Source organism: Petromyzon marinus, chromosome 3 (genome assembly GCF_048934315.1).
Source record: "Petromyzon marinus isolate PM22_M1 ecotype Great Lakes invasive population chromosome 3, UKy_Petmar_22M1.pri1.0, whole genome shotgun sequence".
NCBI lineage: Eukaryota > Metazoa > Chordata > Hyperoartia > Petromyzontiformes > Petromyzontidae > Petromyzon > Petromyzon marinus.
Window position 1 is genome coordinate 14,690,160 of NC_133669.1, and position 27,551 is coordinate 14,717,710.

At 46.8% G+C, this 27,551-nt stretch overlaps 1 protein-coding gene across 2 annotated transcripts; it reads left to right on the forward strand.

Moving 5' to 3' along the window:
- The first annotated feature begins 869 nt into the window (after positions 1 to 869).
- On the forward strand, positions 870 to 27,120 carry SH3D19 (SH3 domain containing 19). 2 transcript variants are annotated; one of them, XM_032975276.2, is made up of 19 exons: positions 870 to 1,074; positions 8,897 to 8,936; positions 10,956 to 10,996; positions 11,280 to 11,334; positions 11,714 to 11,795; positions 12,656 to 13,001; positions 14,193 to 15,944; positions 17,819 to 17,887; positions 18,590 to 18,666; positions 18,910 to 18,980; positions 19,439 to 19,655; positions 20,058 to 20,126; positions 20,240 to 20,395; positions 20,953 to 20,992; positions 21,539 to 21,672; positions 21,944 to 21,975; positions 22,783 to 22,979; positions 23,836 to 23,906; positions 24,950 to 27,120. In XM_032975276.2, the coding sequence occupies exons 1-19, from the start codon at positions 960 to 962 to the stop codon at positions 25,055 to 25,057; spliced, it is 3,672 nt and encodes a 1,223-aa protein (XP_032831167.2). In that variant the 5' UTR covers positions 870 to 959; the 3' UTR covers positions 25,058 to 27,120. The 2 variants fall into 2 exon arrangements, with proteins under 2 accessions (XP_032831167.2, XP_032831176.2); XM_032975285.2 differs by having other exon boundaries at positions 10,959 to 10,996.
- Positions 27,121 to 27,551: the final 431 nt, after the last annotated feature.

The following is a 27,551-nucleotide window of genomic DNA, read 5'->3' on the forward strand; positions in this document are numbered from 1 at the left end:
GAAATATAATGCAATACAGCACAGAGAGTCGGCTAACATAACAGTCAACACCCTACCTGGTTGATTAACGTTCTTCCAAAGATTGCTAAATTTGAGAGAGAGAGACAAAACACAGACACGGAGACACATAAGCAGAGAGAGATAACACAGAGACACACAGAGAGAGACACACACATAGGCACACAGAGAAACAACTCCTCTGTGTCGAGGCCTTAAATAGAGAGAGATGGGGGCAGAGAAATTAGCATGTCAATGAGAGATTTTGGAGCTTTCCGACTGCAGGATATACTAGAGCGACAATACAAGTACACACAGAGACAGAGAGAAAACACACTTAATCAAGCTGTGTGGAGTATGTTTTTTGTTTACATTTTGACCACACTTATTGTGGTTAATGCAGACATGATTCCTTGTAAAAGGTTTCAGTTTGATGTTTAACACCTTAACACAGCTGTTTTGTTGCCAGAAAAAAGGGGAAAACCTTTTCTCATATTTTGGTACTGGCAAAGGATGTCCCATATATTTCGTTTAATTTGTGCGTGAAGTATTGTTAAGTGATTTGTTTACTTTACTTATTCTGTGCGCTCTTTTGTTTTGCATTATTTGTTGTCGTAATGTTCTGACCGGTCCCGGCTGGACATCTGTGCAAAGAGCTTTGCAGCTCATCGGATTCCCCCAGGTAACGGTTTAACAACAAAACACCCACGGCACGACGCGTGACCTCCTAATCCCACACCATGACGTCACGCCGCTCGAACCCCACCAACACGCGCAGACGCGATGACGTCACGACCGTGTAGCCACAACGCCCGCGGTTGATGGACCGGGAGCGGGGTAGGGGTAATGGTTGCAACAAGCCGGCGCGTGACGTCACGACGTACCCGGACGCGGCTTCTTCGGTTGGACGAGGGCCGCGTGACGTCAACGCGCAAGGCGCCGCGCGTCGAATTCCAATAGAGATGGCGGAGAGGCGGGACGCAGCGCTCGGTCCGTCCGAGCGAAGGCGCCGCGCCCGCCCTCCGCGGCCCGACACCCGCGGGCAGCGCGGACAGCAGCAGCAGCAGCACTCCCGCGGTGAGCTCGGGGCGAGTCCGCTTCCGCGGGAAGGAAGCCGGTGGTCGGCGGCGGACGCGACGCGGATAGGAAAAGCCGCGCACGAGAGAGCGCTTTAACTTGAGGACTTTTTTGTTGTTGTTGTTACCCCATTGTTTTAAGGTTCTGGTGGGGTGGGGTGGGAAGTAGTGCGGTTAAAGGGCCGAGAGTGGGGGGCTGCATAGGAGTCTGCAGGTGTGCGTCTATACAGGTGCGCGTATGCGTGCAGGTGTGTGTACCTGGTTACACAGGTGTGTCAGTACAGGTATACCGGCTCACAGGTGTGCCTGTACAGGTGTGTGTAGGTACGTCTCTACAGGGTTTCCCGTGCTCACACAGGTGTACCTGTATAGGTGTGTGTAGGTGTGCCTCTACAGGTGTACCTGTACAGGTGTGTGTAGGTGTGCCTCTACAGGTGTACCTGTACAGGTGTGTGTAGGTATGTCTCTAAAGGTTTTTCGTGCTCACACAGATGTACCTGTACAGGTCTGTGTAGGTGTGCCTCTACAGGTGTACCTGTACAGGTGTGTGTAGGTATGTCTTTACAGGTTTTCCGTGCTCACACAGGTGTGCCTGTACAGGTGTGTGTAGGTATGTCTCTACAGGGTTTTCCGTGCTCACACAGGTGTACCTGTATACGTGTGTGTAGGTGTGCCTCTACAGGTGTACCTGTACAGGTGTGTGTAGGTATGTCTCTACAGGGTTTCCGTGCTCACACAGGTGTACCTGTACAGGTGTGTGTAGGTGTGCCTCTACAGGTGTACCTGTACAGGTGTGTGTAGGTATGTCTTTACAGGGTTTTCGTGCTCACACAGGTGTACCTGTACAGGTGTGTGTAGGTATGCCTCTACAGGTTTACCATGCTCACACAGGTGTACCTGTACAGGTGTGTGTAGGTGTGCCTCTACAGGTAGGTTGCCTCTACAGGTGTGTGGGAAGCGGTAGTGTAGCGGTTAGCACGCTGCGCTATGAACCCGGCGACCCGGGTTCGATTCTCGCTCACGCCACTGGGGATACAAAGGCGGTCGGGTGTGGTGGTGGCAATTTACCCCCTCGTGTACCGTTTCGGCCTTCATAGATGCTTGCTAACAGCACTTGCCCCTACAATCTGTTAAGGCTATACGGGGGATCTTTGTGTACAGGTGTGCATGTACAGGTGTGATTATGCAGGTGTGTCTGAGCAAGTGTGTCCATACCTGTGTGTACAGGTTTGTCTACATCGGTGTGTGAACAGGTGTGGTGCCTGTATTTGTGTCTATACCTGTGTGAGTACAGGTGTGTGCACGTCTGTATCAGCGTATGTACAGGTGTGTCGACTGGTGTGTGTACAGGTGTATTTAATAAGTTATTAATATTAAATTAAGTTTGTACAGATTCATGTACAGAGGGATGTAGAGCTATATTTATGTTTGTGTGTGCGCCCTGTCACCAGAAATGTGCCGGATTGTCAGATCTTAGAAGCTAGGAGTAGTCCATGAGCCCGGTCCAGATCTTTCACTTTTGGTTCCATCAGAGGTAGCGTTACTTTAGTGGTTCCAATTTCTAAATGTGGCCAATTTCAGTGAGTTACGTGATAACCATTGGAAATGAGTGTGATATCAAGACACTGTTCCCATATCAATGGGTATTACTAAGGTTTTCCCACTTCTAGGTGGGGCCAATATGTGCTCTGTACATGTACAAAGGGATCTGTGAACAGGTATACAGTATATTGATATCTACACGTGTGTACAAGTAGATGTACAATGGTGTAGATACAGGCGTGTGCAGATGTATTGATATATAAAGTGCAGGAGTATATAGTGCTGTGTACTGGTGAATTACGTTTTGTACGTGTGTGTTTGTGTTGAAGGTATATACCGGTATTTATTGGTTTGATGAGTCACCTTGGTTATTACAGGTATGTTTAGGTGTGTGCACATGTATGTACTGTATGTTGAAATTATTTCGCACCGGTACGAAGCCAACCGTGCTAATCAGAGGTGCGGGGGAAGGACAACAAACTTAAACATAAAAAGCAGTTACAAATAAAATCGTTTTAAAGCTAGATTTATAAGTGCATATAGATCCAGTTGCTTCCTAATAGCGGAAGGAAAAGCACTTCAGACGGCCGCAGAAGCGCATCTGAAAGCAAGCGATGCAGTGACCGTCTTGGTTTGATGGCCAGCCAAAATCCGCTGCGAGGATGACCGGAGTTTTCTTGGTGGTATATGCTCATTGACCAGATCAGCAAGGTATTTTGGTTAATTTGTGGCAAGAATTTTGTATATAATGCATACCTGTCAACCCCTTATCAGTGCCTACCTTTTTACAGACCAATTCAGACCTTATTGGTCACCCCGTTCCCTTAGAAATCTCAACGTTCATCCTACAAAGTCCCATCGCAAGGGAGAAACACAAAGACAAAACATGTTGCCCGTATTGAAACAGCTGTATGCCGTATGGACCTGAAAACTAAATTTCCCTGCTCAAGAATACAGGTAAACCGTATGGGTTGACAGGTATGATCATCAGTGCGACCTCATCATGTATTCGTTCAGCAATCAGAAGCCAACGCAGTTCTGCGAGCACGTTGTAGGGTTGTATCGGTTCTGCACAATGATGTGAACGTTTACATACTGTATGTAGTACTTGTGCTTGTATAGGGGTTTGTAAACATTTAAATGGTCCCATCGTAATGGTGTGATGAAGTCACCTTAGCGATTCGATGATTCGTGGTGTTATCCATGGCCGCGGTGTCACTCGTGAGCATGTTTATTTTGTCTTCTTTCTCCAGCATGAATGTAACGTTACTTGAGCGTTCGTATTCAATAAAATGGGCATTGTGAGGTGGTGTTTATCTCCAGTTTACAGCGCTGAGCCAGCGGCGGAAATCCCTCGTTCCTATGGCGAGGGCAAGTCTATTCATAAGACAATCACTTTTGACTTCCCCACAAACGGGGTACTCAATTTTATCGACCCCAGAGGGATAATAGGTTGAGCCCCCAAACAAGATTTGAACTTGCAACCTTCCGACTGCGAGCCTCTCACTGCCACCTAGCTACCAGCAGGGTGTGTGGTATGATATTAGCATGGAGTAAATTGAGAAAAAAACATCGATTTCGACTCTTTCCTCTTATTTTGTGTCTTTGAATCGATTTTATTTGACTGATCGACGCAGCATTACTCCCCCAGCATGCTGTAATGATACTGATGCATACTTGTCTGCATTGATGGTATCTTAATCTGAGGTCATCCCAGCCCATCATGAAGTCCATTCGACATGGCAGCTAAATACGTCTTTTACATTTCTAAATCTATTCTATGTCTGCATCTGTATTATGTTTACATTTAGAAATTTGTGTGTGTTTAAGATGTTCACTAACTGAATTAAGTTTGCGACGTTTAATTTGATAGTGTAAATAAAGTTTAATCGGTGTGAGTGCGTGCTTGGAGAACACGGAGATAACGAGGAACTTGGGTCAGAGGACAAGCAGGGCAAGTTAGAGACGCACACTATTGACTACAATATGAATACAAATGTGTTTTTAGGCAAGACACTGCTAGAAGAGACAGGCGAATGCCAATGGTTGAGAATAACGAGGAGGAGCAGCCAAAGATGGGAACATGCCCGAGAAGTCGTACATCGTTAACATTGAGCCATGGGATTGATTGCCTTGCGTGCAGGAGCTGAATGGATTGTTACACTGCGTAACCGTGACAGCTTGCGGGGGCATTCATCCATCAGTGAATAGAGCATGGGGTGTTGATGAGAGTGGTCTGATGGGTGTGTACAGGATTTGTGTACAGAGATGTGTACAGACTGTACGTTGTGTATTGGTGTGTTGTTTCAATGTGCGTTTAGTGGAATGTACAGTATGTGTTTGCAGGTGTATTTTGATACGTTTGTAAGGTATATTTGTGTTGCAGTTTTGTACAATCGTCTTTGGTGTAAGATTCGTTTTTACAGGCGTTTATAGGCAGGTGTGTCTCGACAAGGTGTTGTGTTTTGTATATTTGGTTGTACAGTGTGTTCATGCTGCAGTTGAGTGTTTACAGATGTGTTCAGGTAAATAATTATACTTTTCGTATGGTTCAGTGTGAACGTACAAGTGTGAGTGTTTTGTAAGTACATTAGAGAGTATTTTTTTAAAGCTGCTGCTATTCTATAAGCTTACACAACTGTATTGGATGGTAAATTAAACACGGGTTCTATATCAGAAGAGACGGGGGCAAGGGTTATGTATGAAATGAGATGAGTGGTTCTGTATGGGATGAGATGAGAGGTTCTGTATGGGATGAGATGAGGGGTTCTGTATGGGATGAGGGGTTCTGTATGGGATGAGATGAGGGGTTATGTATGGGATGAGATGAGAGGTTCTGTATGGGATGAGATGAGAGGTTCTGTATGGGATGAGATGAGGGGTTCTGTATGGGATGAGATGAGGGGTTCTGTATGGGATGAGATGAGAGGTTCTGTATGTTATGAGATGAGAGGTTCTGTATGAGATGAGATGAGAGGTTCTGTATTGGATGAGATCAGAGGTTCTGTATGGGATGAGGGGTTCTGTATGGGATGAGATGAGTGGTTCTGTATGGGATGAGATGAGAGGTTCTGTATAGGATGAGATGAGGGGTTCTGTATGGGATGAGATGAGGGGTTCTGTATGGGATGAGATGAGGGGTTCTGTATGGGATGAGATGAGGGGTTCTGTATGGGATGAGATGAGGGGTTCTGTATGGGATGAGATGAGGGGTTCTGTATGGGATGAGGGGTTCTGTATGGCATGAGATGAGAGGTTCTGTATGGCATGAGATGAGGGGGTTCTGTATGGGATGAGATGAGGGGGTTCTGTATGGGATGAGATGAGAGGTTCTGTATGGGATGAGATGGGTTTTGTATGGGATGAGATGAGGGGTTCTGTATGGGATGAGACAAAGGGTTCTGTATGGGATGAGATGAGGGGGTTCTGTATGGGATGAGATGAGAGGTTATGTATGGGATGAGATGAGAGGTTCTGTATGGGATGAGATGAGGGAGTTCTGTATGGGATGAGATGAGAGGTTCTGTATGGGATGAGATGGGTTTTGTATGGGATGAGATGAGGGGTTCTGTAGGGGATGAGATGAGAGGTTCTGTATGGGATGAGATGAGGGGTTCTGTATGGGATGAGATGAGAGGTTCTGTATGGGATGAGATGAGGGGTTCTGTATGGGATGAGATGAGGGCTTCTGTATGGGATGAGATGAGAGGTTCTGTATGGCATGAGATGAGAGGTTCTGTATGGCATGAGATGAGAGGTTCTGTATGGGATAAGATGAGGGGTTCTGTATGGGATGAGACGAGGGGTTCTGTATGGGATGAGATGAGGGGTTCTGTATGGGAAGAGATGAGAGGTTCTGTATGGGATGAGATGAGGGGTTCTGTATGGGATAATATGAGGGGTTCTGTATGGGATGAGATGAGTTGTGTATGGGATGAGATGAGGAGTTCTGTATGGGAGGAGATGCGTGGTTCTGTCTGGGATGAGATGAGGGGTTCTGTATTGGGATGGAGCGTGTTGTTTGGCAGAGGCTGATGGGGTGAAGGGCAGGTTTAGGGGCTGAAATTTTAACATTTACAGCCGGGATCTATTAATAATTAAAGTTTGATTAGTATAGTTCCGTGCACGGGATTTTTGTTTTTAAAAGCTACATCTAAGATAGAATGTCATTGTTTTCCAGAGTTATATTTGGTAACGAAGACATTCCTGACATTTCCCGTACACCAGGTCGACCCAGTTTTGCAAGATTCTTTTGGTCTGGGGTGCTTGAGCCAGAATATTTACGTGTGATTTTAAATAATCCTCGTGCAAATGGTGCCACCCTGTTTTGAGTACACTGAACCTTGCCCTGCCAGAAATATAAATTCGAATGCAGTGTATCAGCAATACACGAACTCTTAAACAAAGTAATTGAATGGCTAAATCACCTTAGAACTGAATCTCTGGTAGTTGCTCTTCATTTGGTCATGCAAAAGAAGAAGCAGCATGCTTTTTATATCACAAACATAAATAAACTTAGTTTACCAAGAAGAGATCATCTGTATTCAGATATATCAGGCATGCAAACAAGTATTCATAAATTACAATAACATTTTCTGCTCATGGTATCATGCATTCAGTTGTGCAGGTGAGTGTACAGAACAACAACAGAGCAATATAAAGGATACTTAAAAAAAATACATTGTCCAAAACACAAAACAAATATTAATCAATCCTTTACTTGAATCATGACTGATTTGTGCTATTTATAGATGCTTGGGGGGAGGGAGGGGGAATGAACGAGTTACTTGCTTAACAAGCATCATATAGAGACAGTAGCCATTTAATAACAAAGTGTAAGGGGCCAGACTCCCATCGTAATGAAAAAAGTGATAGTGTTTTTAATATTTGCCTAATTGGTAATGGAGATGTCTCATGTTTAGGTTGCGAATCTGTCCCATCTTGAGTTATGTTAATTGTGGAATGCTTAATTGAGTCCAGAGACTATTCCTCTGGTGGGTACTCCCTTGGAATGTTTTGCCAATGGGTGGTTTGCATGTGGTTGGAATTGAAACTGCAGAACTTGATATGTGCTGTCACGCTGATTGTTAGTGCTGTCTAACCATAATTCTGTGCTCCGGACCACAGGCTGTAAAGGCTTGAATCGCATCTGGTCCACAAGACCATGCGAAGTGGTTTGCGGAATTGTTGCAGATGCCAGAATAGTTTTTCACAAAGCACCACACATTTAAATGCAACATTAACCATCTTAACAATACATTCTACAGTACTTTTAGAGTAGTTTTATTTCGACAAACTTATTATTTGGGCACGGTGGTCTGCCAAAAAAATGCGAGATGGTTCCCAATTCCAGAAAACTTGAGTACGACTGGTCTAGACCTATAACGTTTCTCCTTCTGGGATTCTCGGATTTTTTAGTAAAAATAATAAATATAATCCATTGGGTTCATAAAAATAAAGCCAACACATTGTGCCAGGACTTATCAAAGCTGCCAACATGTGCCGTGAGTTTTATGCTCTTGGCCAATATTGTTTTCAGGCCCTTTGGTTTCCTCCCACAGTGAGAAAAAATAAATACAAAATTCTGAACAATGCCAACTAGAACACTGCTTGAAAAGTTTGATAAAACTGACTTTTTTTAAAGAAAATACTTGTAATTATTTTTGGGACTTACCATTTTTGGTAATGGCCATGTGACTAGTGGGATTTAAACAACGAACTACCAAAATACGAACGTTAACAGCATAAATATTGACGTTGCAAACAGGGATTAATATAGTCCCTAACCGAATTCAGCTGCTGCCGTTTCAGAAAGTCCATCGGACAAAATCACGAGTGATAATTTTATATGGTTACTTAAAATGGTGCCAAATATCCTGTCATAGACATGAACTCACCCTTCTCTTCATGGTAAAGTCCACACCTCTTTCTTGCCACATAATTTACATTTCCAAGTTGTTTAACAGTTCCGAAATGTTCCAAACCATGGCGTATTATATCATGATAATTTTCAGCCCTTTATAAATTTGTTGCGGGAAATATTAAATGCAGAATATTCTTTTTTTATATATATAAAATGATTTATTTATATCATTAGGAATCGTGGCATGTTTTTTGTTCTTTACAGAATAATGGGAAGGTTTGTTTTGCTACTGAATACCTACAAACTTTGAGCCTTAGTGTGAGCATGTCTGGAGAGTAATACTACTGCAACTCTCGCGTATTTAAAGGTGCGAAAGGCGTCTCCTCATGCTGACCCTTCACTGTGTTTCCTTTCACAGATGCAGGGCGAGATGTGAATCAAAGCGTGCGGCCATCCAGGTAAAACCTCTACGCACAGGCCCGACTTGTACAGAGGGAGGGGATGGAGGACAAGGAGGGAGAGACTTTAGTTTTGATCATTTATCTTCATCCCAAATTCAGTCCATCAGTTTATTCTGGGTAACGCCCATTGAGCTAAGAAGCTCTTTTTCAATTTCTCTTTTGCGGATGGCATTATGTTCAGGAGCTAATGTCGAGGTCTGCTAGCCATGAGGAGAGGGCAGTGAGCGGTGGCGACTGAACCGGCGGAGGGAGCCGGTAGTTAAACAGAGGGCGACCTTCAGCCCCGCAGTGGCCGGATGCGTTGGCCAGTGTCAATGTTATCATTGAGCTTTTTGTGGCAGTGGACACAAGCACAACGAGCAGACACTGGGGGCTTTGTGTGTGGCATTGAAGACACTATGTGCAGACGCACGGGGGCACCTTTGCATGTGTACACGCAACAATGGTGATTTGCCAAAAAGTAGCAGTGATGTTGCCACGGCGCTTGTGCCAGGCTTTGAGTGCTTTGAGACCACGTGAACTGGCTAAGGCTCGTTGGGAGGAAGTCACAGGCGCAGGCACAGGAGTTGGGAATTAACTTACTGAGATGACTGACACAACTAAGACATAGATCCCCTGTATAGCCTTAACAAACTGTTGGGGCAAGTGCTGATAGCGAGCAACTATGAAGAGGCCGGCATGGCACATGAGGGGGTCAGTGGCTACCATCACCCCCGGCCGCCTTTGTCTCCCTAGTGGCGACATTTCCACATTGTGCCAGGTACCCATTTTGAGGCTGAGTCGACCTAGAGGAGGCCCAGAATCGGTTAAACTTAAGTTCACTGCTGTTGGCCCTGAGCAATAATCGTACTCGGGTGGCTGGGTTTGTATTGTAGCACGCGAGCTGCTACACTACCCACTCACCCACAATGGCTGACACACACAGACACATGTATGTACCCACATATAAAATTATCACTCGCCGACACACGCACGGATAGGCACACATGTATATATGTGCACTTTGGTTTAACATTTCTCTGGGCATTCCACTTTAATAGTAAAAAGCAGAATGCTCCTAATATCCTATGCTAAAATTCAGGTAGCCACCAATGGATTCTCAAGAGCAGTAAGTTGATAATCTCATTCTGGTCACCAGTTGCTAAAAAAATTACATTATATATTCATTCAAGTTTTGAGAATTTTAAAACTTGGTTTTATTAGCATGCCAATAATTCCCTTTGCAGGGAATATATAAGATCTGTACCCTAATCTGGATTAAAAAGCTATTGAAGGGACATTGTAAACAGTTGCGATGATATTCTCTAAGGCCATTCTCAAACACAAGGTAGTGTGTGTACTGCCTGCTGCGAGAGTTCGCAATGATAATTTATTTTTGACAAGATGCACACAGCACCATTGGAAATTAGGCACCAAGACTTACTGAGGTTTTCCTGGGTAATTGATTTTGTTCAATGATTGCTGAAAATGTACATCTGAGCAATATTCTGAATGACCATAACCGTCACCGATCCTTCCATCACAGAGACGCTGGGTTGAGCCCAAGGGCTAGTTTTCTTTCTCCCATTCACAGGAATTATAAAGGCAAAGTCAAATGCACTGGCACTTTGGAGTTGACTACAGGGAGTCCCTTGTGCTTTTTTTTTATTATCAAAACAGAAAGTTCCTCAATGATAACTGCCGCCTTATCCGAGTTCACCCCTGAGCTGCCTCACATGTATTGTTCAATGCCAAGCACGTCCTCTGTATCTTAGTGGGAGTGTGATTGAGAGCATCTTAGAATGGTAGTGGGAGTGAGTGTGTGCCTTAGAGTGGCAGTGTTTCCCAGGGTAGATGTTTTAATGTGGGTACGCTTGCATTGGTCAGTGCAATATTTATTCAGGTCCTTCGCAGTATAGATGTGCGTGTACACACATAGACCGATAAGCACACACGAAAATGTAATGTTTTTCCAAAATGTTTATGAAAATGATAATTTTGTTAGATTCCAATGTTGTGTCGTTTGTTTTGTTTAAGCAGTGGACCACTGTCATCCCTCCGAGCGGCTCTGAAGAGAAGTAAGATCGCCAATCTCTCGTGACCTCCATAAGTGTTGCATGGTGTCCCACCTACACGCGCGCTCACTCGCCCACGTTTTTCATGCCTGCTGCGGCGGCCACGCGGTGCCTCACCCGTAACGCGGTGGCTTGAAGACAGGGTTGGCGGATTGCGTTGGGATGAAATCTGTGCAAGACACTCGCATGCAGTGTAATGTGGTGCTGATACCTTTATGAAGGAATTAGCCACATTCTCAGGAGATGTGCCATGAAAAGGTTTGTATATGGTCGTCTCTCCCTCTAGGCACGTCAAATAGAGCTCCCTCGCCTGCAGAAAGGCGCCCACACCCACCTCACAGGTGAGTGCCAGCATGTGTCAAAGCAACATTTACCCTTGGTCAAAATAGTAACTTGGATGGTCACTGTTGCTGGTGCCTGGGTCTTTCATAGCTTCACCCTGGTTTATTTGTAAAAAAAAAACTGGTTCTGACTTTCTTGACCCAAAGTGATGATTCGTTGAATTGACCCCATACCAAAATTGAAATTTGTCACCTTTAAATTCAGAGTATTACGTGTTTTCATGAGAGAGCCTTGCTGGGACACGTGTCTAATAATTATGTGTCTGTGTGCACGTACTTAGTATTGTGTACATATGGATGCATGAATGAGTATGTATGTGCGTTCGTATTTATGAATGTGTTTGCACGTTGATGGGTGTGCGTGCACGTGTCTGTGTAGGAACTCGGACACACCTGACTTATCAGACTTTCAAACATACTACGCGAGAGAAGATTACGAAGGATTTTACGCACCTTTTGAAGTGAGTGGGATGTGTGTTTGTGTGCAGTGACGGAATAATGACTCGCATGCAGCACTGCAACTGTGGAAATTTAGGTTAAATTCCAAGTCATGCACAACATCAGTGTATTGTAATATAAACTCAGCCTGGGCTTCTCTGAAGATGATGCGGATTGAAAATGAGCACCAAGTACAATACTGTATGTTCATTGCATCTTAATGCACAAACTGAAAACATACGTAGCTTTTTTATGAAGTGCTAATTAAACATTTTAATGCAAAGTGCATTTGAAAAAAATCGTAAAATGTTGCCTTTAAGAACATGTGGGGCCTTATTGGCCCAATTCATGTATTTGTGGAAAGGCATTTTTTGGCAATATTTGGTGGAAAATAGCCAATTCATGATCATTTTGTAATCTGTAATGATTTGGCAGAAAAGTACTTTCCATAAAAAAACATTTCTTCAAATGTTTTGCACTGTGTTGAAAATCACATAACCTGTGCACATCCAGTACTCTCGATGTACACATGGATACACGTGTCCCATAACTTGCACGCTCAAACACGTACATCCTCTAACACACACATGCAGTTTAACATGCAGGCTTTTGCGACGTGTTAAATACACCGGTGTGCTGTACTCGTGACGAATTGGCCACATTCCATTTACGTGACAACCCTTACATATTGGCTGTGTTGGGTGGTGGGGGGTTTAATGACACATTTATATATTTACGCAATCTAACCCAAAAAAACTGTATTACGCACTTTCACTTTTGTACGTGTGCACCCTCGCACAATTGCACACAAACACACACACATGTCCCCTAACTTAACTGTGTACACACACACACGATCTCTGATGCACGCACGCACACTCAGCTGCCCCCGTCGTACGAGGAGGCCGTGTTTGGCGTCCTCACCACGCCAGACCTCCAGCAGGGAGCACAGGCCCTGCAATACGAGGCGATCTCTGAGAGCCGGCCCAGGCAGAGGCAGGCTCTCCAGCCCAACCAGGCCTCCAGGCAGATCCAGGCTGACTTGCCGGAGCGGCATTCTCCCAGGCGAGAGCAGGCTCGCAGGCCTGAACGAGCTCCCAGACCCTCCGAGGCTCATGTGGAGGAGCAGCAGACCTCTGGACGAACACATGATAGTGCCGTTCCTAGGTCCGGCTTGGTTTCCATAGCAACGCAGACTGCTTCAGAAGATATCAGCGAAGAGGAACGAGGTGAGAAAATATAAATTGCTTTTACTCCATCCACAAGGAGAATCATAATGGATTTCTTGTCAGAGTGCCAAGAGAAAAAAATTCCGAATGCAACACCTGCAGTTGGGTATCTCTCTCTTTGCCCAGGAGATGAAGGGTTTTCCCGTAGCACTGAGCCATGCTTTGAAGCAGTGAAGTGAGTTGAGTTTAACCACCATCGCTAATCTTATAGTGGGTTTCACTTAATTCAGCCTAGCCTATTCTCAGAGCTAAGCTCTATAAATATATCTAATGATTGGTACATGGTGAACAGTTCTCATTTTTGGTGTTAGATGAGAGGTCTGTTCAAGTGGGTATGTGGTGCCTTCTTCTTGACTAACCATAATGTGATGCACTGCAGTTTTATTTACTACGATAATGAGCCAAGAATGTCTGTGTCCCGCGCGTGACGTCACTCCATGTCGACCAGCCCCCCTCATTAATAATCATGAACAAGTGACGTCCTCCAAATGGAGACCCCCCCTCCATTAATAATAATTAGCGGGTGACATCACTCCACATGGGAGGGGGCAAGGCGCCTCCTTCCCCCTCCTCGGCTGCCACTCCACCATTCAGCATTGCTTGTAGCGATGTGTCCTGCTCAAGCCCACTTTTCTTAACAGGACAAATGATGTCATTAACCTGCTATGTTGTCTAATCCATACATTTGTCTTTCTTTCTCTTATTTCAAGCATGCATCTCGACATGCTTTTTATTACATTTTTTGTTTTTTTGTTCCATTATCTTCATTTATGACCATAGTATTTCTGAACCGTATGTCATAGAATGCACTGCTTAAATATCTTCTTTCATCACATTGCTGTTCCATTCAAATCGGGTTCCGAATTTAAAAAGCCCTCCACACTATGAACATCTGCCCCTTTTAATACACCGTTTTGCTTTATTTTGGTCCACATTCAATGGCTGTCCTCAGGTACGTGTACCCTGCTGCTTGTTGAAGTTTTATACCGAGTATCTCTAATTTTTTTGCTAAATTGTTGTACATGGCCTTTGGGGGGTTATGATGACAATAGTTTTTGTGGTAGCGGATGAATGTTACCTTAAGTTTATGGTTTGCGAGGTTATGAAACGTTTTACTGTACACTTCCCAAGCAATTTTAATATATTATAGGCAATTACTTTAAAACAATGTTTATCCCAATATTTTACCAGATCTACGACGATCCTCAACTGCTACCGCCTCAGCACCCCCGCGTCCACCTCCTCCCCGCCTGACCATTAACCCTGTCATCGTGACGCCACTGCTGCCGCCTCCACCCGCCGCCACCTCACCTCGGAGCCCTGATCACTGCCTCCTGGACCTGCCGTTAGAGGCGGAGGACCACCTTAGCGTTCTCCCTGCCACCACCATCGCTTCTCAGGCACCAGTCGCCTCCTCGCTCGAGTTGCTAAGCGCCCGTCCGGTTGGTGACCGTGGCAGCGTCTGGCTCATCAACTTTTCGGAGGACTCAGAGGCCACTCCACCCCTCGTGCCCACCACCTCGACAGTGTTGGCATCACCTGCTCTTCCTCCTGTAGTGACCTCTGTTCCTAGACCACGACCGCGACCACGACCGTCAGTGGCCGCCAGGACCTTGCCGGAGTCGCCCTCCAACATCACGGCATCCCCATCCCTCTTTCCTGTGTCATTTGATTTAGAACCTGTTGGGACCCAGACGTCAACACGCAGGTCTTCAGAATCAAAGTCCACCTTATATCCCTCAACATCAATATCGATACCAGTATCCTTGACTTTAATCTCAGAGTCTTCAACATCACCCCCAGTATCAAGGGCGACTTTAGGATTCACAGCATCAAAACTAAGTTCCTCAACATCAAACTCGGAGTCCTCAGCATCAACACTCGATTCTCCAACATCAGGACTTGGTTCCTTGGCATCATCTTCAAGATCAAGGTCGACCTTGGAATCTTCAGCATCTACTTTAAGTTACTCAACTTCAACCTCAGAGTCATCAACTTCACCCGAACCGCCAATCCTCGTGACCGGTGTCTCCTTCCTGCAGTCGTCTCCACCGTTAACGTCGTCTTTGTCTCCTCGAAGCACACAATCCCCGGCTCGTGCCTGCCCAGTCCCCTCCCCTCGTCACAGGGAGGTCTCACGACCTCCTCCTCGCTCCCCCCCATCATCGGCAACTTCACCGACGTCGTCGCCAGTATCGCCATCTCAAACAATGAGCTCGGACGGTGTCCGCAGTGTGGCGGATAGGGCTGCTTTTTTCGCACAGCAAGCATCATCACCGTCACCAAAGCCCGTGCCACGACCCCGATCTCAAACCAGGTTCGGCAATGGTGAATCTCGTGTCGGCGATGCCGCGCCGCTCAAACCAAAACCCAATGTCCGTCCCAAGAGCTGTGTGCTGGTGCTACCCCCGGGGGATGGCACCAGCATCATTGGAGGCGGTGCCAAGGGATGCCGTGAGGATGACGCGCGGCGTCCGTCCGCTCCGTCGTCATCGGTCGCGGACGCCGTCTCCTCCTTCTCCGCAATGGCATCGACGAACTCGTGCGGTCGCCCGCTGATGCCTCAAGGGCCAAAGCCCATGGCCGTGCTGCCGTCGAAGCCTTTGCTGCCTCCGAAGCCCGGGGCGAAGCAGGCTGGCTCAGCGGTGCCGGCGATGCAAGGCGGCAGTATTCAGGACTTGTACGCGGTCGTGAATAAGCGGCCAGCTGGAACGGCGGCGGCAGCTGCGGCGATAACGCAAGGTGGCGGTGCTGCGGACTTGTACGCAGTCGTGAATAAGCGGTCAGCGGGAGCGGCAGTGGCTGCGGCCGCTTCAATGGAGCGGCCTCAGGTGGATCCCGCATCATGGTCAGATGAGGAGCGAGATGACGGTGCCAGTGGAGGAAGGAAACACGGCAACGACTTTGCGTCTCTGCACACATCAACTCGCAGGACACTGGAAGGTGAATGTCGGATGTCTTTGTCGTTATTCCGCTGCCTACGCCCTTCAACTACGCGACGTGCTTGATGCCAACAGTGTTGGCCCTGGTATTGTGTTGCATGCTACCAAAGTGAAAGTTCACTCTCCACGTTACTTGACTTGTCAAAATTCAGTGACGTATTCGTTTTATAAATTCATTTTATTCCTTGCCCTTGTTATTTACATGGAATTGAAAAGGGCTGTAGCGTATATAGACTGCATAGTGGTGTTGTAGCATATGTAAGCTGCAGGCAGACCTCGCTTGGCGCGTCCCCATCGAATGCTGAGTAAGAACACGCAGTAGTGCTGGCTGAGAAAATGTACCCGTCCCCATCATTCACTTAGCCGATGAGAGCGATGTACGCTGAGCCAACCAGACCCCACCCCGGGTGATTCGATTTTCAAGTTTTGTAGTCACGATAATATAAAATTATTTTATTTGTTTAGCCAGGTGGGAACTCATGGCACTAGGATAGAGTCTCAGGGTCCACCTAAAATAAACCTCACCATAGAAGTTTAGACTGAGGGCATCACTAAGATCAAGCGGGTCCTGGAGTTCTTCTCTGAAAATGACCCGGATTGGGGGTGCAGTAGCTCCCCCATGGCTGCCCTGTAGGAGGAGTAAAGTAGAATGCACTCATGAGTTCAGTACATAATATTTACTGATGTATTTTATTATTATATTAATGAAATATTTTATTCATGACGGCCGCGGATAATTAAAATTCTCGGATAATCCAAAAATATCCATTTTCCGCGGATGTCTATGCCAAAAACAACAAATGTAGGTATAAATTATGAATACTAACGATGGACCGATCGGTGTGCGTGCTTAGTGGTAACTTTACTGCTTCCTCGTAGAAGACTCCGCCCACTAAGTGGATAGCAGAGCCATGGAAATAAAAATCAAACTGCCCACTGTTGTAAAGATATGCAACTGCTGTACTACAGAGGGGATCACGTGGATTTCGAATAAACCGTAGAACATATTTTTTCCGTTTAAGCACGTGACTTGTAATACACATTTCCAAGAAGTGTGGGGTTTCTCCAAGCATTCCGATTTCTTCCTGTACTGTACATACTAAAGGACCTAACAAAATATCAGAAGCATAACTCAATGAGCATTTCTTGAATAAATAAATACATGACTGTACATATACAACATTTAGTTTTCTAGCAGTATTGTAAACATGATCATTTACTATCTTAATAACTATGAAGACACTGATTTTACTGACATGATGACGATGATTGTATCTTGACTTAAAGCTTTCGTGACTGGAGGAATTCATATTCTTTGGGTCTTTCGGTAAAGTCCCGTAGATAGAACTATGATTGTCTTTGTGAAGGAAATTGTGTTGGTAATGCTTTACGACCATCAATTATTTATCATTTGAATGATATGTCGTGGTGCAGATGATAAAGATAAATACTGTATGACTGTTATATTATAGATAGGGTATTTATTGTAATGATTCTGTGGTGTAATGATTATAATTGCTGTAATCATAGTGGTCTAATTTACTGCAACATTTCACCTTTTTATATCCACCTTCTCTTGCCTTGCTGCCATGTGGATTAGTCCTCCCTTTCCTCAGCTCTGCAAACCTAAAACCCAAGACGTCTTTGGTAAGCTGGGAGGTCACTTCTCTTCTACCTCTAACAACTATCCCATTGACTTCAGACTAAAGCATTTACCCAGTTTAGCTGTTAGCTTTGACATCGGTGGCTCATAATGGCCGACTCTTGCGAATTATTACGTCACATGGTCTTTAGCATCCACTGCACAGCAAACGACGTGTGTCAATTGCTGCGCTGATAATGCCATGAGGAAAATGAGCTGTGTGTTCCGTTCAGGGTATCCCATAAGTGAGACTCCAACCCTGCCTTTGAGGAAACCGACCATAATTCGGCCAACGGCATCAGGTAACACGCACACCTATATACGCAAACACACAAGTGAACAAAAAACAACAGCAACAACGGCATTTATCACTAAGTGGCGGTGATGTCATCACGGCGCTAGTGCCAGGCTAAGTGCACTTTGAGGCCACGTGAAATGTGGAAGACTCGCTATTGGCAGGAGGTCACGGGACAGACCCATGTGTTGACTTACTGAGGTGACTGCCCCCCACTGTGCCAACTTGCTGCTTTAATGATCATGGTGATGATGAGGTGTTGTTGATTGCAATATAAATAGTGATTGTTTAACAAGTAAATAGCATCACTAATGCCCATGTTGATCTTATGCTACAGTGTCGATGCTGATGTTTAGTGCTGATATTAATGATAATTGCTTGTTTGATGGAACATAATTATTAAGTAGACAATATATCTCCACATTACCTTTCTCCAAGTAAATCAAACAATTTTTTACACAACCCAGAAAGCCCTGCGACTGATGGGTTGTGCAAGAAATGTGTTTAATGTGGAGATGGATATGTGGAGACATTGTCTGCTTATTTATCGTGTTATTTATATTCTCCACTATGGTGCCGATTATTGTTTTTTGATATAGCGGCCTTAATGCCAGGGTGTCTCCTTGATGATTCATGTAGACAATCATAGCATTGGTGCTGAAGTGTTGATGCTGATGTGGTGGTGGTTGATGATGTTGATCGACCCCAGATGTCGCAAAGATTCCCAGAAAACCATCTCAGTTCCAGGCATCAACGAGGTACGGGTCGTCGCGCTCACTGGATGAGGTAGGTCGTTGTACAATTGCAAATTGATTTTCACATGTATTCTGTAAGTTTATTATAATTAATGTAATAATGGAAATGTATTCATCCAGGAATGCCTCCCTGAGTCTCAAGACTCTTTTGAGGAGGGTCCTGGTTGTTGGCAAGAACACTCCCTCATGCACCGTGCTGGCCTTTGTAGGTACTCATAAATGGCACTTGCCCTAGCAGTCTGTAAAACTGCATGGGGGATCTTTGTGTGTGCAGCTTGGAGATAACAATCGAGCAAGTGAAAGCCGGGCAAGTTTTACAGACGACCTTTCCCAGTGCCTCAAAAGGTATGATGATGATGATTAAGATAATGAGCTGCTCACATTTTATCAGAATCAACATCGTTATCAGCTGTTCACTTATCTCACCTCACATTTCACGAATTCTAAAAGTTTCCCTCAAGTGTGTTACATTCGGATGTGTTGTTGTGTGTGAAATAAAATCAAATACATTAGATGACTGTGCTTTCAATTGTGAAATGCGTTTGATTCCCAGTCACAGCTAAGATCAGTGGGGATTTATATCAGAAACTCTGCTCCCATGCCTCCCCTAGGTCAACTCGACCTTAATTAGTATCTTGTATTGTGTGTAAACATTAGCACTAGGGGGCTGGTTGTGGTGTTGGCCAACTCATTCTCTTGTGGCAATATACTGGCCTTCATAGGTGCTCACTAACATCTCTTTTCAGTAGTCTGTTAAGGCTACACGAGAGATCTTCGTCTGTGTGTGTGTGTGTGTACTTTAGGCCGAGCACTCAGAAGGTCCCTCCTAAGAAGCCTCCTCCTCCACGGCCTAGCTACTTGCCTGGCAACACGAGGGGCCCAGCCCGAACCGACGCAACGCCAAGGGGGCGCAGCCGCGAACGGAGGGGGAACGACGTGAATAACGAGAACGCCGAGGATCAACAAGGGGACCTGCCCCCAAGACCGGGTCCGGGGCACCCCCTGTACAACTCCTACATGGTGAGAGCAAGCACGTGTGTGTCAGCATGCGAGCGTGTGCCCGCGTGCGTGAGTGCGCGCACGTGGATCCGTGTGTGTGTGTAGTGTTGGTTTACGTGTGTAGAGCGGTAGTGTAGCGGTTAGCGCGCTGCACTACAGACCCGAGTTCGATTCCCGCTCATGGCGAGCACCATTGACAATTATCTGTGCTGGTCCCCTGGGCCCTCTCTCGGTCGACTTGGCCTCAAATGAGTACCTGTTGCAGTGTGTAATCATCGCCACTAGGGATACAAAGGCGGTTGGGCGTGGTGCTGGCCACCCACCCCCTCGTGTGCCTTGCCGGCTTTCATAGGTGCTCACGAGCAGCATTTTCCCTACAAGTCTGTTGAGGCTATATGGTGTGTTTGCCTTTGTGCGTTACAGCTTCCCATGCCCCATGTGCTCACACGCGTGGAAAACCAAGCAAAGGCACCAAATGAGCTGTCTTTTAAGGTACCGTCACCCACACTATCACTTCACCGCCACTGCCGTCACCGTCACTGCTATTGCCATCATAGGGGGGGATCTTTTTCTGAGTCTGTGTGTGTTTGTGGTGCGCTTCCCAGCCGTACGAGGTGCTACCCCTGGTGGCGGAGCAGGATGGCGTGTGGCTGGAGTGCCGCCGCGGTGACCGTGTGGGCCGCGTGCGCCGCTCTCTCGTGAACATTGTCACGCCGCTCGACGACGACGGCGGTGACGACGGGAGAGGCTCGGCGCCTGGCGTGAGCAGTGCACCACGCTGCCGTCTCTAGCCACGCGCGGTCTCCTCCCTTCTTATTAGGGCACGCAGACAAAGGTCCCCCGGTATAGCCTTTAAGAGGCTGTTGGGGCAGGTTCTGTTAGCGAGCAGCGCCTATGAAGGCCGGCATGGCACACGAGGGGGTGGGTGACCAAACGCTGCGCCTGGCCAATTTAGTCTCCCCAGCACTGATGTCTACGCACCGCACCAGATACTCATTTACAGCTGAGCCTACCTTGGAGAAGCCTAGGACCGGTTCGTATATCCACCACTGTTATTGGTCATGAGTGGGAATTGAACTCGGATCGCTGGGTTCAGAGTACAGTGCGTTAACCACTGAGTCACCGCTCCCCACAAAAACTTGCACCCACAACACTCATACATATGAACACGTATCCGCAAGCAGATGTGTGTACACGTGTACTCGTGCACACTTTCATACCCAAACACATAATACAGGAACTCTCATCTCATCTGATATCGAACCTTTGTCTCATCTAATATCGAACTCTTGTCTTAAAGTTCCTGTATCGGTTTCAGAATTCCCCGTGTGCGGAGGTGCTCTACGACTTCACTGCCGGTGAGAGGCAGGCGCTGCCTTGCAAAGTGCCGTCCCCTAGACCCTCTTAGACTCGCGGCAGGGCGTGGACCGAGACCCAGAGGACAAGAGAGAGTGAGAGAGATGGTGCCTCTTCTTGGAACCATTCAGAAACAAACCAAACCTTGCCCTAGAGAGAGCTGTGAAGACTTGTAGACAACAGGATGGGGTGGGGAAAAACTGTGGGTTGGAGAATGAAGTAGAGAAACCCATATCCAAACCAGAGAGAAACTGAGAACTCCACACTGAGTCCAAAGAGACGTGCCATTTTGTTAATTTGATGGCTTGGTGATCATTTTGATGGCTATATTTGACGTGATGTTAATATTCACCGCATATGGCATGACGGGATATGTGGTGTTCATCTTAATGTTGCATGGCTTTAATCTTGGCCGTACGGTGCATTGTGGCGTGTTAATGTTGAAGGCGTAATATGGTGTTAATCTTGACTGTGTGACATGACGTGGTGGTAATCCTGCTTGCGTGGCGTTGTGTTCATCTCACTGGTGTGCTGTGGCGTGGTATCAGAGGAACCTGGAGAGTTGTCCCTGGCGGTGGGAGACACGGTGCACATGCTTGGCCGTGAGCCAGGCGGGGAGTGGCTCCGTGGGGAACTGCGCGGGAAGACCGGAATCTTCCCCGCATGCTACGTCAGAGTGCTGGTACGCACACAACCACAGCAACAACTCCACAGCAACAACACCACAGCAACAACACCACAGCAACAACACCACAGCAACAATGCGAACAGCATCCACCATACCCCACTGAGCGACGGTGACTTGAACTTGTGGGTCCGACCTCATTAGAAGTCATTCTAACTAGAGCTTCAACGCCTCATGTTTGACTCCGGTAGCACGGTGGGGATCCGATTGGTGATGAGATAATAGAAACTGATGCCAGTCTGCATGCTTGGCCGTGTCTTTTTTGCAGGTGGATGTAGAAGACAAAGACGAAATTTCCAGGTGAGAACACAAATAATGCTTTAACCAGCAGCAGCCATTGGCAAGTTCCATACATTTTTTGCATGACCCCATGCCCAGCTCTCCTCACAATTCCTAACAAAAACCACAATCTGTCGGGGGCAAACGCCCGTCACTTTTGGGGCTCCGCGTCACGGATCACATGGCGCTTCGCACAGGAATCCCTCGGTTTTCTCTGACACCTGGAGCCTGGCGCCCGGGCGGCTGTGTGAGCTCCGCACCAGAGCTCAGTTTTTTTGTATGAATCCGGAGGAGGGTTTCTTTGTGACTGGGGCATGGAGGAGAGGCGCTCCTCGCGTTCCCAGCAATCTTTCGATTCTCCCGCCAGCCCCAAGACCACACGTCAGCAGCGGGGATGACGCGTGGGGTTTGCATGACTCCCGCAGTGGCCAGTGTGGGTGTGTAGCAGCGGCAGTGGCCAAGCCATGGGTAACACAGAGCAAATTATCAATCGCAGGAAAAGAGCAAAGTTCGAATGTGGCAGAGGAGGTCTTAATCTAAATCATTCGAGCAACATTGTCTTTCATCGGCTGCGTAACACCGTGTGGAAGTTGCCTAGCCTCTGCGTCTGCTCGTGTGTGCGTTTGTCGCATGCATGCGTGTACATGTAGACTCGCAGTCCACAATGCACGGTGTGCTTCCCATGTGAGCCAGGTCATGTGGATGAGCTAGTGCTGGAGGAGGGCACTACCATCCGTTTGCGTTTGTTTTTACAGTGCGTGTACCTGTGTGCTCCCCTATTTACTCACACGGGTCATCCACGTGTGTGTGTATGTGCGTGTGTGCTAGTGGGCCACGCTGCTTGGTGCGCTTCACTTTTGAGCCGGGCCAAGAGGACGAGCTGGCACTGGAGGAAGGCACCGTGGTGGCGCTGTGTGCGCGTGACCCTGGCGGGGAGTGGGCACGCGGGCGGCTCCGTGACGGCCGCGAGGGCCTCTTCCCGCTCGACTTCGTGGAGATCCTAGAGGACCTTCCGCTCATCGCAGGTACCCGGCTGGGCAACTCCTCTCCGTGGGAACAGGGATACTTACACTCACGCGTGGGTGTGAGTGACAGTGTGTGTGGGGAGCAGTCATGCAGAAGTTAGTGCCCTGCGCTACGAATCCAGCACTCCAAGTTGGATTCCCGCTCACGGCCAACACCAGTGACGATTACCTGAATCGGTCCTGGGCCTTCCCTCGGGCTAAAATGAGTACTTGGTACGGTGTGTCAACATCGCCACTTGGGAGACAAAGGCGGCCGAGCGTGGTGTTGGTCACCCACCCCTTCGTGTGTCGTGCTGGCCTTCATAAGTACTTGTTAATTGTACTTGTCCCAAAATTCTATTAATGCTATACAGGGGATCTTTGTCTCTGTGGAAAGCAGTTCTCGTACATGAATCTGGCAACCTCGGTTCTGAACCAGTTCCTTTCGGTCAATGACTTTAAGCAAGTAACTCGTGTGGTGTGTAATCACCACCACCGGGGAAACAAAGGTGACTGAGCATTGGCGGGCCACACCACGACCACCATGCCAGCCTTCATAGATGTTCTTTAGCAGCTCTTGCCCCAACAGTCCATATTGGGTGTACAAGGGGGTTCTTTGTTGTAGCCATTTATCTGTGTGGAGGTAGTGGTGTTGCTGTGCTCTGCAAACTGTACTATGATCTCAGAATCCTGAGTTCAATTCCTGCCCGTGTAGCTTATAAGTGGCAAATGCTATCTAAACATTTCCTAGGCTTCCCTTAGGTCAACTTGGCTTGAAATTATTACCTCATGCATGCATGCATGTGTACGTGCACGTGACTGGCTGTGTGCATGTGTGCGCGTGTGTACACTTGTGTTTGTGCGTATGGTTGTCCAGGTGAGGAGAAGCCTCAGGTTAAGGCACTTTACGACTTCTTTGGCGAAGATGTCGAGGAGCTCAGCTTCAAGGTAACGACCGAGCCTGCCTTGCACGTCCACCGCAGGGCCTCTCAACTGGCGTCTGTGGACGCCTAGGAGCGGCACTCGTCATCAGGGGATCTTCAATGGGATTTGGGGGGCCCATAGGGGGTCCGCAATGTGCAGTGTGTTTGGCTGTGACTGACCGTTGCTCAACTGCCTACCTCTGCACTCGGCATCTGGAATGAAACGGTGGAGTGAGGATGGTCCAGAAACACATCATTCGCAAATCACTGCCTTGTTACTGTAGAGCAGGGGTCGGCAACCTGCGGCTCCGGGAGCCGCATGTGGCTCTTTAAGGATTGCTTCGTGATGTTATTTATTAAGGACTGTCTCGTCTTCAGATCCACTATTTCAAGACCCGCAGTGACTCATCAATTTGGTTGCCGACCCCTGCTCTAGACTGCTTGAATGACGCTGCCAGCACAGTTTCTAAAGTTTTGTCTGAAGCCTGCAGTATTCCGTACAACTGTTATTTCCTCCGACACTATTTATGTGACACTAAAGCTTGAGAACCTCTGACCTGTATAACATGAGCTAGCTTACCTCTTGAAGGTGGAGGGATCAGTCAGTCGTGGGTTGACATTGGACTTATTGTGAATTATATTATTTGGGTCTTTCGGTAAAGTCACGTAGATAGATAGGTTCAAAGAAAATGACCAAAAAAATAACAAAAAACTGCAGGTTATTTTATTTGAACCTATCTACGTGACTTTACCGAAAGACCCAAAGACGATGAATTATTGCAGTCACGAAAGCATTAAGTCATTATTGTGAATTATCTTTAACTAATGGTCTTAAAAAGGAGGTGGTGGTGACACTGTCAGTGGTGGTGTTGCTGGCAGTAATATGAGTGGTGTTTTTGCTGAAGGTGATGTTACATGTGGTGGTAGTAAAATCACTGGAGGCAGTGATGCTATTGACATTTCTTGGAGATGTGGTAACTGATTTTTCTGAAATTGGCCATGGTGGTGATTCCGTTTATGGCGATGACTATGGCAATGCAGGTGATGTTGGTTGTGTTCTTCTCACAGACTGGTGATGTGCTGACCATCCTCGGAGCTGAGGGCTTGGAGTGGCTCAAAGGGGAACTAAATGGCAAAGTCGGGATTTTCCCAAAAAACTACGTCACCGAAATCTGACCAAGGACACGCAGCCCTCGAAGGAACAGCTGATGGCATCAGGAACAACTGTGATCCCACCAAGCACAGCTGAATCCACAAAGTATAGCTGATTTCACAGGAAAAGGCTGATACTACTGGGAACTGGTTTTATCCAGATCAGGCTATTGATTCAACTGTAAACGCATGCTTCATATCACGAGAAATGGTTTCAGCAATCTCATAAAGATGATCCAAATGGAAAGTGTTGCTACGAACAACCCAACTCACATCCTGACGCGGAGAACCTGATCTCAGCTGGAACAGCTGATCCCATTTGGAGTGGTCAGCTTATCCTATGAAGAGGAGTCAAACTTAAGAGCGGCTGATATCAGAGAGGCAGTTTAAATAGTTGGCCTGACAAATGACGGGCTAACTTTTCTAAAATTGTGTGGTCTGCATGCTAATTCGTTGTTTGGTTACATTCATAGTCTTGCATTTTAAACCATATTCACATTTAAATGAAACAAATCGCAGTAATTCTTAAAGTGAGTAAATCATTAAGTGCAATTATTATTAATTAAATCATTAATGTGGGTTGCCAAGTGATTTTTACTCAAGCACGCGTTTCTTAACATGACTAAACATGTTTAATGGCATGGGTACGAGGTAGTCTTCCAGCAGTAGAGAGAGCATGAGCGGTCGAGTGCATCCTTGTCGAGCTATTTCAAATGAAATTCGTTATTGTCTTCCGGTTTTCACTTTTAAAACCCAACACTCATTTTTCTGCCGCACACGTATCTTTGTTTTTTGATGTTGCTATGAATCTGTTGTATCATTACGAGCAGCACTGGACACGTTTGAAGCCCAGCCTTGGGAATGTTTTACAATTTGACGCACCATGGTTCCCATCCGTAGTGTTGCCCGTTTAATCCAGTAATTTTCTATAACCGTTTCCCTTTGCATTTCCACAACGGTAGAGAAGTATCATAACTGCCCAATAGATTTAGCGCATGATTTGTAATAACAATTTCTTTACCCGGGAGAGCCTCGCTGATTCACTTGACTCTTTTTTTAGGAGGGTCCTACCAGGTTTTCATAGTAGGGGGGCAATAATTACTATCAATATTCTCAATTGAGTAATTTGTTATTATTTTATCAATATTGGCAAGATTGAATCTTGACGTTCAGCACAAAATTCCCCGCTCTTGCAAATGACGTCACGGGATCTTTAACGTCCGTTTTGAATCAAATGGTTAATGTTTTCATAAAACACCCACAGTAATAACCAGGGCGGCAACTGGATTCGAACCGTGAATCGGCAATAAACAGCCAACACGCTACTGCCAGGACATGTCACCGCCCGGGGGCAGGGCACCAAACAGAATGACACAATATCAGATTATCCAGTGAACATTGCCATGTTAAAAGCTCTGCCTGTGTTGAGCTGCTGATTCTTGAATCGGCACAGAGTTTTGACGGTGCTCCCGACTTTCTGAAGCTGCACTGACATGAACTAACCTGTAGACTGAGCTTCAAGCCCTGAAAAATCGGCCTCACCCCCTCTCCCATTCGGGAGTCTCGTTCTCAATCTCGCAAACCTTTGACGTCTCAACACAGCACAACCCCCGGACACTTCCCCCCTTACTCCTCCACTTGCGGTGCGCCCCTTTCCTTGTGTCGCCACTTGCTCCGTTCACTTGCACCTCGCTGTCACGCCTCCACTTCGCGTTGTCCCCTACCTCTTGTCGCCCCTCGTCTTACGTCTCTCAAGAGCACAAAGAGGGTGATCGCACAGCACGCACACACCGAAACGTGTACACTGCACGACGGTACGCACAAGCTTTTACAATTGCAGCGTCTGCCGTTTTTTGTTATGGTGCTTGGGTTTAAATGGCGATCATTTGTACATTATTAAGGAAAGCAGTCTTGGTGAACGTTACGGGAGTGTGGGCAATGCTTTTGACAGGTGTCGAGTCTTTGTCACTTGAAAACCGCGGGCATTGTGTTTCCCAATGCAAAAAAAGTCTATCAATGGGGACAGGTGTGCTATAAATGACAAAACTAATGTTAACATTTAAATAAACGTCACCATAGTCTTGGTACCCGTGTGTGTGTGTTTGTGGTTTGTACCTGTTAGTGGAGCAATTTAAAGTTTGGTGGCTCACGTGAGGATGCGAAGCCATGTTTTGGCAGCAGCCTTAACGATGCGCATGATACGGTGTGGGAGCTGCCCTGGTGTAACAGCGCACTCGGCTAGCAATCTGGAGGCCGCCCGTTCAATTACATCTGCTGGGGCACCAGTTCAAACAATTATTGTGCAGATAGCTAAGATACTCCTCCCCCCACCCATCCCTCCGTGTCTCTATCCACCCAGGAGTTTAAATGGGTGATCCATAGCAGGTCACGTGTGATGGGGTAAAGCGTGGGAATGCTCCCCTGTGCCAACGTGTGGTGAACGTGCGAGGGGAGGCGAGATACCTTAGGGTTCGTCCATAAATGACGTCACGCACCTAGGGGGGTGGGGGTCAGGCAT

Bases quoted from the DNA above. Each gene is read 5' to 3' on its own strand.
- SH3D19 (XM_032975276.2), top strand. From the start codon at position 960: ATGGCGGAGAGGCGGGACGCAGCGCTCGGTCCGTCCGAGCGAAGGCGC. The intron at 20,396-20,952 runs GTGAGCAGTGCA...TATCGGTTTCAG, and splicing joins GGAGAGGCTCGGCGCCTGGC to AATTCCCCGTGTGCGGAGGT. The intron at 20,993-21,538 runs GTGAGAGGCAGG...GCGTGGTATCAG, and splicing joins GCTCTACGACTTCACTGCCG to AGGAACCTGGAGAGTTGTCC.